Below are 15,084 nucleotides of genomic sequence, written 5' to 3'. Positions count from 1 at the left end.
TAGGTGCATTCATCTGCATGTGTGTGGCTTTGCAGGTAGATGGAGAAGAGCTGCCTGGGCCATAAACATTGGGAAACTTCCAGCCATGGAGGTATTAAAATGAGCCCCTGGGGGAGGAGAGACAAGGGCAGATGTGGAGGAACACAGGAGAATGTCTCCTATACAGCCTGATTGATACTCACAGACATAGCTGAGCATGGCTGAGGGCAGGACCCTCCCAGCTGCAGAGATGTGCTGTTCCTCCTCCATACACCTTGGGCCTTTGGGAGAGATGTGGGTGACCATCCTGCACTGCCAAAAAGCACCAGCCTCAGTCTGCAATACTTTAAGGGTTCAGTCTCTGCTGAGGAATTCCCTGGTCTTATTCCCATCTGTTGCGGCTGCAGGTTTCAAACAGGGGCTGCAGAGTGTTCAGTGAGCAGAGCCTCATGTAAATCATTCATCATGAGATCCATGAGTCTCAGTGACTGGCACCATCCTTTCCCAGCTTTAATAACAAGGCTGGGATGTTCTGGGATGGGAGAAGGAAGGTCGATGTTTGCTCAGGGTGGCTCATGGGAGTAGGGTACTGAAGATATTACCTCCTAGTCTGATCTATTCAGGACCAAATGTATCTTAGCATCTTCAAGCAGAAATAGTCCTGAATATTTTTCAGCTAATGGATAGTATGAAGCAAAGGTTGTATTACAAAAGGCATCCTTTTTTCATGGGCATAAAAGATGTTTCACTTAGCAGTGAGCATCTGGCACCCCATGCTGCTGTGCTGACAGGCAGATAAAGTGCATGACAGCAGTTCTCATTAGTGTACTTCATCTCCTCTGTCAGCTGAATTCAGCAGAAAGTCAAGTCTCAAGCCAGGAATCAACAGCACCTCTTCCAACCCCAGACCCCAGGAGGGTCTGCAAGTCAAATCTTACATGGTTGAATTTGGGATGTGTTGCCAAGAATTCCCCCAGAGCTGCAGATATGTCCTTGCTGCCACATCCCTGCAGTGGGCTGCAGTTCCCTTCTTTCCTGATGTCATCAAGGGATCTGTGAGCACTCTCAGCAGACATGCTGGGATGTGAATGGGACACAGAGTCAGAGTGACCTCTCCAAAACAGGCCAAGCAGTAGAGAGGTTTGCTCTGTAATGAGGGACCTAGATAGAGAGTTTTTGGGTAGTTTTACTTTCGTCACATAACAGGGAATCCCTGTTAGCGCAAATGAGGTTAAAACCCAAACACTTGTCTGTTTGGGTCCACAGGGAGCTTGAGCTCCTGGAAACTACCCTGACTCAAACATTCCTGCAATGCTGAACATCCACTGTCGAAATTACCCTCATAGTCAACTTGGCCCCAGAATGCAAAAGGGATCCTCCACTGCTCTTACCTGGCCCTGACCCTTGTCTACCTGCATACTAGTCTTTTGAAAACAAGGACTCTGGAAAAGTTGTTTTTATTCCACTACCAAGTAGTTTTGCTTAACACCCTCTTGTTCTTGTGTTCTCTGTCCACCTCCTCTGTGCCATCACTGTATTCATTACTGTCTGTTGTACCCTTCAATCATCTCAGCTCTTCCAGTCCCCATTCACTTACTGGTGGGCAACATGGAATCTCAGACTGGTTTGGGTTGGAAGTGCCTTAAGGCTTATCTTGTTCCACCCCTGCCATGGGCAGGGACACCTCCCACCAGCCCAGGTTGCTCCAAGCCCTGTCCAACCTGGCCTGGAACACTCCCAGGGATGGAGCAGCCACAGCTTCTCTGGGCAACCCGTGACAGTGCCTCAACATCCTCACAGGGAACAATTTCTTCCCAACATCTAGTCTAAATCTACCCTTTTACAGTTTAAAACATTTCCTTCTTGTCTTTGTCACTGTCTGTCCTTGAAAAATCAGATGTTAGTTCACTCCACATCTTGAGATGGAGAGACCAGATCTGCACACTGTATCAAAGACAAAAACGGAAGCTGGTGTATGCAATGGCACAAATGAGGTTCTGTGCCCATTTTTCCTTTTCTGTTATTTGATTTGCTTTTTTTTGGCAGCTACTAAACACCAAGACTTCCTTCCTGGAGATATTTAAAAGCCTGTTGTGTATATGCTCTCATAAGACTTGTTCCCTCCACTACAGCAGTTGACATTCACACAACCTGAATTCCAGCTGGTGTTTTATTGTTGAGGACAAACCACTCACCTGCAAGTGTTTCCTTCCTAGGTCACCCAGCTGCACCTTCCAGCTGAGTGTGTGAAGACAGGAAATGAAGGGTATTTGGTAGAATTCCTCTTCCTTACAATTTCTCTCATGCAAGGACACGATGCAGCTCTCTATAACAGCACGGGTTAGTGACTAGAAGACAAAACTAGTTTCCAGTACTCCTGGGTTCCCATGTCCATTCTGGTCATTGTTCTGATGTTACTCTGGCTGAAACTTTCAAAAGGGACCACTGATTTAAGTGTTCTCCTTGCCTGGGAGCACATGTCAAACATTTCATCCTGCTTACCAGGAGAGCTGAGCTCCAGCCACTTCAGCTGCCATCTGTGGGACTTGGAGAGCTCCAGAACCACAAACTCCAGTACAGGGATCAGAGTGTCAGGGTGAGCCTGTGAATCACTAATCACTGCCCTCACCTATGCGAGGGGGTGACCAGTCCCTCTCTGAGAAGCTCTGGGAAGCTCAGTGTGGGTGAGGAGTGCCAGGCATGTGTAATTCATTATCACTAGGAATAATATTGTTTGGAACATCTAGGGACCATTCATGAGCCTTTCAATTCACAGAAGTGCCTCCTCTCAGAGGACCAAGCTCGCTGCCTTGGCACAAGTGATTTCCCTCTCTAGCACTTGAGGAAGAAGCAAATCACAGTGCAATGCACCCTGAGAATGTCACTTCTGATGGAGCTTTATTCTTCCCCAGACAAGTCTCATGCTGGTCCTTCTCTGCCGGAAACAAGCCGTGGAATTTGCACCATTTATGATTTAGGTTTCTCTGCATATCCATGGCCAAGCTGAGGAAAACGACAATTTTGCCACAACAGAGCTGGAGGTTCATCATGGCAATGGCAGGTCCAGTGGGATGATTCATATCATGTCAGATTTGAGCTTGGTTCAAACCATCTAATGCAAATAACTGATGGAAAATGTTTGCTTTTGTCCTTTTTGAGAAGAAAAACTGAAGTCATTAGGAATGAAAGTGATGGTGAATCCACCACTGCTCTTTGTAGTCTGTTCCAGTGCTTAATCATCCTGTGTGTTAAAAAGAAAAGGCTCATATTACCCATTTGAATTTTCTTTGGCTTTAACTTCAGACATTTGTTCTTATTATTCTTTTCTCCACTAAATCCCAGAGCCATTTTTGTACCCAGTGCCTAAGCAGGAAGAATCCTATACATTACCCTGCACTCATCCCCTTCATCTTGTTTTTAATAAGCCAAGCAGATTGAATTCTCTAAGTCTCCGTCCTCAATTTTTTCCCAGCCCTTGGATCACTTTTATTGCTCTTCTCTGTACCCATTTCAAATCATCACCATCCAGTGAACAGTGTGGGTACCAGTTAGCATCCAGTGGACACTGTGGGTACCAGCAATACACTTGGCCTGCCAGAGCTGCTTTCACCAGGGCATGATGCAGATGTTGGTACAATTTCCCTCTCCTTGTTCATGCAAACAAGCAACTTCATGAAAGCAATATTTAGGCATTAGCTCAACCTGCTTCCCCTGTGTGTAAGACAAATGCCCAGTCCCCCTGGAGATGGCATTGCCAGAGTTGGAGCTGATGCCTGTGTTGGACTGTGTTGGAACGGTCTCTCAGTTCAGTACAAGGCTATTCTCCAGGATCTTTTAATCCACTGGAAAAATACATGGAAATGGAAGCAAAATGAAAATTAAACAGATACTACTGGGAGTGCTGCAAGAGTGATTGGGAAAAATCATGTTTATCCCAATTTGTGATAACAAATTGTTGGCAAGGACAGAACATCTTCCTTCTAGAACCTGTTTTGAACCTTTTCTTATGGGTCAGAAATGAATTTTGCTGGGTTGGGTTTTTTCTGGTGCTTCTAAATTCTCATTACCTGAGACACCAACCAAGCTGAAGTATTTCTCCTGTCTGGGGATTGTGACCATTTGGCGTTCCGCAGCCACTGCCATTTATGTTGGTTTCAGCAGCTTTCAGCACAGGTTCACCTGACATGGCAGAGGAGCTCACCTGTCCCGTGCCATGTAGGAGCACTTGTGCTGCTGCAGGAGCACACAGGGCACTGTCCCATCCTGCCAGAGGTCCAATGTGATAATTGCTATGGCAGAGACCCAACAGAGCCTCCTGCTTCCTAACAGAGGTGCATCTCTAGAGCTGAAGAACAGGATGCAGACCAGCCCAGAAAACAGAACGACTATCTTCCTCCCTGGGCTAAGCCTCTTCCATGGATGATTGTCCAAACCCATCCCCACTCCACAGTACTGACCTGCAAAAGAAGAGATATAGATGTTAAAGCTCATTGCCATTACCAAGGAGAGTGGTGGATTCCAGCTCCAATAGCAAGGCCTTGAAGACTTCCCATGTTTTTGCATCCTGGGGGTTGTTTATAGCCCAGAATGAAGCACCTTGAGCTGCTCTCAAACCAGCTGTAATTTACAGGGCAGAATATAATGTCGTGTGGGTTGAGCTCAAATTGACAAGCACTGGAGATGTTGCAATTCCACTTGTGAAAATTTGTTTACCAAGGGAGAAAAAAACAGGCAGGATGGAAGACAGGAATGTCTTTTCAAGTGTTTACCTTTCCAGCTCTCTTGTTTCTATTATTGCCATGTGGTTGGGTAACTCTAGAGTTCAGCTTGGACAGCAAATTTTTTATAACTCCCTTTTTTGGTTGCTCATAATTTTCTCACCAACAAAGAACTTCCTTCGGATGATTTTCATTACTCTGCCTCCAAACAAAGCACTTCAGAGCCAAATATAAACACAGCAGGTGATTGCATTTCTGTGCTGTCTCTGTCCCCCTCCCTGACTGCAATGATAGCAGTCTGAGCTCAGCACAGCCGAGCTCAGACAAGGTCTCCTGTCCCACCATCCCAAAAAAGCTCCAGAGAGCTCACACCTCCCCAGACACTCAGGACTCCCTTCTCCCCACACTGTCCCCTTGCAGCAGACAGGGTATGGAGCACAGGCTTCTTGTGGTACCTCTCGATGTGATGCCAGACATCTCCAGGCCCAAACTCTCTCTTTGGCAAATGCAGTATCCACTGCTCCAAGGGACTCAGAGCGATTGACAGCACCAAGTAAAGAAAGAGCAGCATTATGTGAAGCTGTAATGTTTGATAGAGGAAACCATCAGGACTCAAACTTCTCTTCTTGCGACAAAGGGGCATTTCTCCTGTAAGATTCTCACTTAGACCTCAAGCTTTTTTTCTCCTCTAGAAGACACAATCCAAGTTTTCTTGCAGGCAACATCCTTTCCTCTTTTCCCGTTTGCTGAAAGGAGCAAACATATTTTATCACATAACTCTCCCCTCCCTTCCCCTTCCTCTGAAAGGTTTGTGTGTTTTCATCCCAACGACAAACATCCATCTGGTGCTGGTTTCTGTTTTGCAAGCCCCTACCAAACTGCCCTAGAGCCTGGCTGTTCCTCCACTCCCAGCTCCCTCCTGTTTTACCCTAGAATATTTGGCAGTGGGACCTGCCTGTGCTCAGCCAAACAGCTCGCACTTGAATCCAGGTGGAATGAGAGATTTTTCAAGCTGAGACAGATTTAGATCAAGCAGCAAATAATGAAAAAGTAATTGATCCACCTGCCAGCATGGAGCCTCCCCCAGGCTCTTGGGAGGAGGCAGCAGTGTTTGACAAGGGCTAGTGAACCCCTAGCTAGTGTGGGCAAGGGAAAAATGGACCCCAAAGGTGAGTGCTGTGGCAGCAGATTCACTACACAGATTTAGGGTCCAAAGAGAACCTGAACTGATAGGGAAACCTGCCCTGAGAGAGAGCAAGGGGGTGTCATGTGCAGAGGACCTGACCTCCTCCACACAGACAATCCCAGTGGACATCACTGAGGGAGTTAAATGCAGGCTGGGCAGCAGTGGGTTGTCTTCTCCTGGTTTTCAGCAGACTTTTCTTGGACTGTTCACAAGAACTCTCTCCATGGACTTGGAGGTGCCCTTGAGTGGGATTTCAGAGGGAGATGCACAATTAGTCACTCAGCTCCCGCCAGCTGTAAAGGAAATCAGATGGCAAAAGCACTCAGATGTGCACACACACAGAGTCTCTGACAATCAGAGAGGGAGAATCCAGGGATTAAGGCCTTGGGTTTGCCAAAAGACTGAGACATGATAGTGAGGGACCCATGGAAACAGAGAACCCAGGACTCCAGGAACTCATCACCTACAAAGCTTCCAAGGCAAAAATACCCCAGGTGGCTCTGCAGGGTCTCCAGCACATGGCTCTCGAATGCCAACATTAAGGCTGGTGGCTCCAGCCTTTAAGCACCAGATCTTCATAGCATGTAGCACCAGAGTAAAGGGGAACAGGGAAAAAAATGTTCCTGTAGTGCAGAGAATGTGCATCAGCCTGTGGCACAGCCCTGCACTTCAGCCAGGCACTCTGAAGCATTAAACTGAAGACAACCCTCATTGCAATCAAACTGGAGCCAGTCCAGGAACTGGCAGCATTTTCGTCTATTTTGCAAGTAAAGATAATAAACTGTGACTAACAGGATGATTTTGAGCTCAAAGCCTTCTTGCTGCTACTAAGGCTCCAAGGAGACCAAATATGACTGTGTCCTTAGATAGCACTCAGTGCCCATGAACAGCTGCTGAAGCCACATGGTGGGCTGGGCTCAGGGTAAGGTGAGCTCTAGGGTGTTTCTTGAAGCTTTTTGCTTAAGCATGCTCCTCCACAGTCACCTGGCAGCTGTAAAAGTGGAGGTCTCAGGGAAACTCCTACCTCAGCCTGTAACACCTGAGGGAAATGGGAGCTCTGTGGCTGCTCTGCAAGCACTACTGCATCCTGTGTCTCATGGGGCAAGAGGGAGAACCCTATAACCCTCCTCGACTCCCAGCCCAGGCTGTGCTCAGCTTGCAGAATGTCCTGGGACACAGCTCAGACCATAGGTAAAGGCCAACTTGCATCTCCACTGACGATCTCCATTTTGTCCACAGGCACCTGCACAACAACCGTATCCAGAGCCTAGGAGCCAATGGCTTTGATGGGCTGCACAGCTTGGAAACTCTGTGAGTCACCTGGTTAATTCTCTGTCCTATAGAGCTGCTGTGTGTTCATCCCCCCCAGCACAGCCTGCAGGAAAGGGGGTCAGCCCCACTGCATATCACTGTCACCACACACTGGGGGAAGCAGCAGGGCTGGCTCCAGGCACCAGCACAACCAGCAGATGCCCAGGGCATGATGCTCTCCGGGGAGTAGGAAACTGAGCTTTCCCCCTGGTTTGGCTGTGCTGCTGCTGCAGAGGGATCTGTGCATGTGGGCAGAGTGGCTGGGAGGGGCCTCTGAGGCCCTGGGTACCAGTCCAGTCCTGGAACAATCCTGAGAGCTTGCATGTGTTCCCTGCTCAGGGAGTGTGTGTCCCTTCTTGCCACAGATACATGGCCTCAAAGCCTTCTCAACACCTGACCACCAAAACAATGGGCTGTCTTGAGTCTGAGGCATAGCCAGTTGACTTTGTCTTGCACCATGTGCTTGGCATGTCTGGGTAACAATCCATCAGGAGACTGCAGGGAAGAAGGGAATGCTCCTCCAGGACATATCTTCAGGAAGTTAGATTGAGATTGTCTATTAGAAAGAAATTCCTCCATGTGAGGGTGGTGAGGCACTGGCACAGGTTGCCCAGAGAAGCTGTGGCTGCCCAATCCCTGGAAGTGTTCCAGGCCAGGTCAGAGGTGGCTTGGAGCAACCTAGGCTAGTGGAATGTGTCCCTGCCCATAGCAGAGTCTGGGATGGGATGAGCTTTAAGGTTCCTTCTAACCTCAAATGTTCCACGAGCCTGTGATTAGCAGCAGGCAGCTCACCCTGAGCTAGAGGATTAAATCTGGCAGCCTGGCCTGTGACAGCTGTGTCAGTGGCCTGGGCCTCGTGTGCCATGCGTTGGCCCAGGAGGAAACACAAACAAGCAAGCAAATAAATCGAGGCTCTGAAAGACTAGAAGAGATGCCTGATGCCATCAATTGTGCAGAACATGTCCCTTCATGCAAGCTTGGGGTCAGAGTCAGGCCCTCACTCCTTGCCAGGGAGAACTAGGGGGTCTGGGTCACGGCAAAAGGAGGTGCTGCTTCCCAGCATTCAAGTGCCACTCAAGGAGACGGAGCCCCTCTGTGCCCGGCACGGGGCCAGCAGCAGCCATCAGGAGAGAGTGGCAAGCTCTTGGTCCCCAGACACGCTCCTTGGGGCAGGACCATGCCACATATTGTGTCCTCCTTTCAGACTAGCAAATCCTGGGGCCACCCAGAAGGGCTCAGCTGGGGAGAGGCTGAACCATGCCAGGGGTGGGAGGCTGATGGATGGTCTCCTCCAGTGACCCATGGGTCCCATGTCACCATGCCAGCTTGGCTTTCTTCCCAGTCATTTCTGGTGGGCAGAGCTGTGGCAGTCAGGCAGCACAAGGGCAGGAGAGCTGCAGGAGGGAGCAGAGGATCCACAGATGGAAGAAAGCCCTGTTTGAGCTACAACCCTAGCAGACCATGCAGCAACACCACAGCCTACATCAGGGCAACCTTACTCTGCAGCAAAGGTGGTTAAAGCAATCCTGCTGCCCATGCCAAGCAAGGTGGAGCTGCAGAGGAGACGTTGGCACCTTACGTGCCATGGGAAAGACTGAAGGGTTCAATTGCCCTGGAAGAGAATTCCATTTCCATAGACATTTGTGCTGAAAGCTCATTTTCCTCACTCTTCCTCTCAGGTCCTGCTCTAGCACTTTCTTTGCCTTTTTCTGCCCACCCAAGATGCTGCCCCACACTCAGGGAGCTCAGCATCTCCTGCTCTTGCTCCCAGTCCCCACAGGGACAGGACTGCACAGCACTGTGGGGAATGTGGCTCTCTGCAGGGCTGCAGCAGTGCAAATCCTTTCCCTGCTGATGCTGACGGGCAGCCCTGGGAGTATCTGACCTCCCAGGGTTGTCCCCTTGAAGCAGGGCTCTGCCTGTATCAGGGGCTGATGGACACACTTGATTGTGTTGGTATCTCACAGCCCCATCCTGCACAGCTGCAAGGACAGTGCTGCAGGTGAGATCATAGAATCATAGAATTTTAGGGGTTGAAATGCACCTTAGAGATCAGCCAGTGCCAATCCCTGCCCTGGGCAGGGACACCTCCCACCAGAGCAGGTTGCTCAAGGCTTTAGCCAACCTGGAATGAAACACTGCCAGGGTTGGGGCAGCCACAGCCTCCCTGGGCAACCTGTGCCAGTGTCTCACCACCCTCACAGGAAAAAACTTCTGCCTACTATCTAACCTAAATTTTCCTCTTTCAATGTCTCCCCATTACGCCTTGTCCTGTCCCTGCAGTTCCTAACCAAGAGTCCTCTGCAGCTTCCCTGGAGCCCCTTCAGCTCCTGGCAGGTTGCTCTGAGGTCTCCACACAACCTTCTCCAGGCTGAACAGCCCCAACTCTCTCAGCCTGTCCTCATAGGGTAGGTGCTCCAGTGCTCTAATCAGCTCTGTGGCCTCCTCTGGACTTGTTCCAACAGTTCCATGTCCTTATGTTGCGGACAGCAGAGCTGTGTGCAGCACTCCAGGTGGGTCTCACCAGAGCAGAGGGGGAGAAGCACCTCCTTCACCCTCCTGGCCACACTTCTGTGGGTGCAGCCCAGAGATCTCCAGACTCCCTGGTCCCTCCTCCATATCTGGTCACTTTGAAGGAGCATCCTCCAGAGACAGTGATCTACCACCTTCTCCTCTTGGCCTGAGCATCTAATTCTCACCTCCAGGCCAGCAAGCACTCCAAGTCACTGCTGGTTGAGAAATGCGTGTTCCTCCAGTGGAGCCTCCTGCCTTCTGTTAATCCTTAGCCCTCACCTGCCTGCTGACCACAGCTGGGTAAGCTTTGGGGCAAAAACGGCTAAGATTTTGTCTGCACCATCCCAGCCAAGCTGCCAGACCTGCACCTACCTAGCACCTCTCAGCCCCTGTGCATGTGGAGATTACAGTCTCCACACATACCCTTTAACTCAAATTATGATTACATTCTGTTGACAGCACTTAGCACATTTTCTTGGCTTGTGGAGGCCAAACCATGGTCTCAGTTACCCCGTGGGTGTTACCTCCTGGAAGGCAGCAGGATGGTAAGGGTTGGTGAAGACAGAAATTTCTCCAGGGTTCCTAAAATGAATATTTGTGGCCAGATGCTGATTACAATCCAGGCGCAATAGTTGGAGAACTGCAGGAGTTGAGAGGAAAAAAACATTGTTTCAGGTTTTTCAGAAGAGCCTGTGAAGTTTTAGGTGCAGAAACCTCTGTTCCCCTAAGGGAAATGTTTCTTCTCATATTCAGCTCGACAGGAAAACTTCTAATTTTCTCAAATGCAGCCAAACTTTCAGAGAAGCAGCAGCCACTGCTCCACACAGGTCTCAGTAGTGTGTGAGCTGCCTATGCACAGCCACACCACACATCTACCCCAGGTTCCAGCATTTCTGCAAAAATAGGTCCCAATGGAGTGTCTCTGTTCTTGGAGAGGTCTTGATCGTGGTATTTCAGGAGGGCAGCAAATCTAGAAAGGGGTGAAGTGAAGCCAGATGAATGACTTCACATTTCCCCTGCATTGACCTGCAGCTTCTGCCCACAAGTCAGCTCTGCCAACCACCCAGCTAGAGCAGCTCTGTGTTCTCCATGCTGACGGAGGGGGCAGGCAGACACACAACATCCACCAGGTCTCAACCAGTCAAACACCAGCACGTAACTGGAGAAAGCAGCTCCAAGAAAATTATCTCTGTCAGGGCAAGATCTTGCTGTTCAGCAGCCCCCCAGCCTCCTCTTCCTGGGAAGGAAAGCTGGCAGGTAGACTGGAAGCAAGTCAGTGTCTCCCTGGCCAGATTCCCAAAAGGGTTTTGAAACAGTGAGATTCCCTCAGCGGTTCCCATCAGCCTGAAAGATGACAGAGAGCAACCCTGCAGGGTTGTGGGAGGGAGCCCCAAGCATGGCTGAGCCATGAAATCAGGTATTAGATGGTTGAAGTGGGTGAAGCTTGGCATTTTCCAGCCCTTTCCCAAACACATGGAGTAAATAAGTGCAGATGTCCTGATGTGGCACATTCTTCCTGTTATGGACTCGATCCTTTACGCCAGGTGTAATCTCAGGGAGTGCCCACAGAAGATGCAGGGAAGAGCCAGTGTTGCCCAAGGAGCTGGGCAAGGCCAGCTGGGGATGGAGACTTTAAATACCAAGGGAAGGACAACCATAACCCATTGGCATGCCCAGAGGGGAAGGCTTGTGGCCAGGGCGAGCGTTTGGACCACAGCCTGGCACAGCAGGGTGGGGGAACCCCAGGAGTGTGAGGAGTGGGGAGGTGAAATGAAGAAGAATTGCCGGGAAGAAACCTTTTGCAAGAAGCAGGAGCGAGGCATGCCAAAAGCTGAGACTCCAGCACACTGCTCTTCACATCACTTCCCTGTTCCTGCTTTGACTTTAAACCTGCCCTATGGTGTATTGTCCTTTGGGCTGTTCAACAAGCACTGTAAAACATCAGGCAGTGTAACTTGCTTCTGCCATTTGGATGCAAGGATCTTAACTTCTACATTTCCTGATTTCTTTAGACATAAATCCCCCATGGCAGGGGATTGGAACAAGCTGATCATTAAGGTCCCTTCCAGCCCAAACTATTCCATGATCCTATGAATACACTTGTTGTGTAATTACACCGTAAGTCTGGAAAATCTGATGTAAAGAGCAGACAGCTGCAGCCAGGAGCATCACTGCAGTGACAGAGGATGATTCTTGGAAACACTCAGACCTTGTGCTCCGGGCTGGGGACACAGTGCTAGGGAGGACGTGGATGTGTCTTCAAGGAAAAATTGCCATCCTAAGGGCTGCATGGTGCTAACACAGGAGCCAAGTTCCCCACTGCTGTATGAGAAAGTATTTCTTATGGGAGAATCCCTGTGGCATGAATTTCCACAGGGAGGCTTATCTTGTGCTCAGGTTTCCTCCTCACCACCTTCACCTGGAAAGCTGATCCTAAGGTCCCTGAGCTTTGCAGCTGGTCTGAACACAATCTAAAGGCTGATGAGTAATTACCTCATGCCTTGTAGTGCTCAACTTTGGTCTCATTGGGTAGATTGTGATAACAATGAATTTATCTCTCTGTGCCCATGAAATATGAATGTTTCATGGACCAGAGCTGGAGGGGAAGGAGAATACACAAAGTCCCTCCACATGACCAAGCTCCAAGTCACTGCTCTCTTCAGGGTGAAGGAATGGAAGGGGTAGATGGCCTGAAACTATGCAGCCAAATTTATTTATAGGTATATGAGTGTGTGTGTGTGTGTCTGTGTCTGTGTCTGTGTGTCTGTGTGTCTAGTGCCTCACAGCCTGGGGAGAGCATCTAATCATGGAAGCTGAATTTCAGAGCTGGCCCCCTGAAATTCTAGCTCCAAACACCAGCACACACAACCCATCACTCAGCACTTCCACATTGCCTGCTCTTAGGGTGTCCTCAGCCTTTTGTGTCCCCATGAAAGAGCAGGGCAGGCCCCAGATAGCGAGCAGAGAATGCAGCTGAAGTGAGGGAGAGGATCCTACATGGATCTTCCCATGTCTTACACCAAAATAGTGGTGCCCCACTGAAAATGTCCTTGGGATGGGGTCTCTGCTTTGAAGAAAACAGAGTGGTTTTGATCCCATCAGGACTGTTTTGTCCAGGCAGAGAGAGGTGCTGTGCCCTGAGGGCTGGCTGACACACAGGGCAATGAAGCTCCTCGAGGCAAGTTCCTGGGGCCTCTGACACAGGGCAGGTGGGTGACAGCAGTGGCTCCATCAGGTCTGTGCTCTCAGTGGCTCAGTGCTGAGCAGCACCTGGTGTGGGGATGTGCAGGGTCCCCATCACAACAGCCACCGTGTATCCCCCAACACCTGCTCAGGGATCAGTCTGGAGCTGCTGAGGCAAAATGAGAAATGCCAAAGTAAGAGCTAGTGGTCCTGTCCATGGTCGTGGCTGAGTCCCACGGAGCATGGGCTGAACGGAGCAGGGCCAGGCCCTGCCCTGGCACACCCAGCCACCCACAGCTCTGGCACTGGCAGAGCGAAAACACATCCCGGGGTGTCCTGGCCCCCAGCCCCCAGCAGGGCCGAGGTGGCTCCGGGGGCACAGGGGGGAAATGAACAGGGGGCAGGGATGGGAAATGAACAGCTGCTCCCCCGGAGCAGCCCAAAATGCAGAAGGCCTCCAGGCTACAGCCAAACCAGCAATGAGCTGCCCCAGAAGTGCTGCTCCTCTGATTGTTCAGGCATCTCCAGCCCATCTCTTACACAGACGTGATGGGGAAGCAGTTCAGAGAGGCCCCAGAGCCCTAGCCCATCCCTTCCACCTGAGATGACCCTGCTGCTTCCTATCTCCCTGGCTTCTGCCTCCCCATCCACATCCCTGCCAGCTCCTCCGCCCATCAGACAAAGGAGATAAATCACTTGGAAAGAGCAAATCTCCATTCATTTAAAAGCCTTTTAATTTCTTTTTAAAAACTAGCACTAATAAATTACAAACGTCTCCCAGAAGGGCTGAGTCCAAACCCCTCTGGCTCCAGGCACTGTATCTGCCTAACCTTGCCCGACAGGAAATGCCCTTACCGCACTCCCGCCCCACAGCCCGGGAATTAGCCAAGTCTGCAAACCCAGAGCAGAGCTGGAGCCTACCAGCTCCTCCAGAGGCTTGGATTTTCTATAGGAGAGGGAAAAAGAAAAGAAAGAAAATTAATATAAAGTGCACCTCAGGCAATGAACGCAGGAAGAAGGAAATGGGAAATATATCCAGCACAGCTCATACAGGGGGTGTTTAACCCTTTTAGAGCCAGGCAGACTTTGCTGGAAAACTGTCTGATAAATGCTCCTTGCTCCTCACTTGGATTTCTCTCCATCAGCATGTTCAGTTTGAAACCTTTCATGCACTCTCTTGTTGCTAATCCCAGTCTGTGCAATTCCCAGAGCAGCTGGTGGTTTTGACTCCTCAAGGATGTCCTGGTTGCTGCACTGAGCTGCTCTGGTACTTCCTCAGTATCCTGATGCTCCAGCCCTGCTGTGTCACTGCCCAGGCAGCTCATCAGAGGCAGCTTGTACAATCCCCCTGCCCTGCCAGAGGATGGGTCCACAGATTCAAGGGATGGAGAAAGCACGGGCAGGAGGATTGTACTGTTTATTTGTACTTTCTCTTTGGAAAGAGGGACTTTAGCTCAGGGCCCTGGTTGCATGGGTTCCTGTGTCTGGTTCAAGAACAGAGCTATAAAGTTCATTGTCTGCTCTGATAAATGTCTGCATAAATGGAAGGTTTCCAAACAGAGAAAGCGCCACAAAACTGACTTGGCAAATGCACAGTGCACTGAGAGCACAGGGACCACCCTTCTGTGGTCCCCCTGGGCCCAGTGCTCCCAGTTTGCTTCTTCCCCAGGACCAAAAGCCTGGACTGCCAGAAATGTGTCCTCACTGGTGCAGCTCAGCTGTGAACCAGTCAGGTACCTTCTAATGAGGTTGAGCTGTGGCTGATTACAACCCCAAGCAGATATGGTATTTTGCAAGATTATAAAGAAATAAGACAGAAAGTGAAGGCTGTTCAGGTCAAAAGGTTGTTCTGGAGCCACTGCACTTTGCCATGGGTTGTGGCTCTGCTGTAGGCTCACCTCCTTCATGGGACTCTGCCTGTTCTCCACCAAGTCCTCAGCTCCTCCTCGTGCCCCTGCCAGCTCTCCAGCCTGACTTCCCCTCCCTGGAGCACTGATCTTGCAGTGACCAATGGTACTGAGCCTCCCAAAGCTTGAAGCCTTGGGTCTCCAGACATGCTGTGTCCCTAATTCCTCTAGCCTGGGTTTCATTTTGCCCAAAGCCTTCCTTCAGACACAGAGCCTCTCCCAGAGCAGCTGCCTGTGCTGAAGGAGGGACACCTCTGCCTCCTGAAACATGTGAGTGAACTGATGC

At 50.2% G+C, this 15,084-nt stretch overlaps 1 protein-coding gene across 1 annotated transcript in view; it reads left to right on the top strand.

Moving 5' to 3' along the window:
• The window catches only part of LOC103798551 (leucine-rich repeat-containing G-protein coupled receptor 6-like), a gene marked incomplete at both ends in the record, with an annotated part of 72,854 nt that overhangs the window by 35,205 nt on the left and 22,565 nt on the right, over positions 1-15,084 (top strand). Inside the window, one exon of the mRNA XM_009070824.1 lies at positions 7,123-7,194. Within this exon, the coding sequence (XP_009069072.1) occupies positions 7,123-7,194 (72 nt within the window). The remainder of the gene's footprint in view (positions 1-7,122; positions 7,195-15,084) is intronic.

This window comes from Acanthisitta chloris, unplaced genomic scaffold, assembly GCF_000695815.1.
Source record: "Acanthisitta chloris isolate BGI_N310 unplaced genomic scaffold, ASM69581v1 scaffold553, whole genome shotgun sequence".
In the NCBI taxonomy this organism is placed as follows: domain Eukaryota; kingdom Metazoa; phylum Chordata; class Aves; order Passeriformes; family Acanthisittidae; genus Acanthisitta; species Acanthisitta chloris.
Note: the sequence above shows the minus strand (reverse complement) of the source record. Positions and strands in the feature narration are given on the sequence as shown.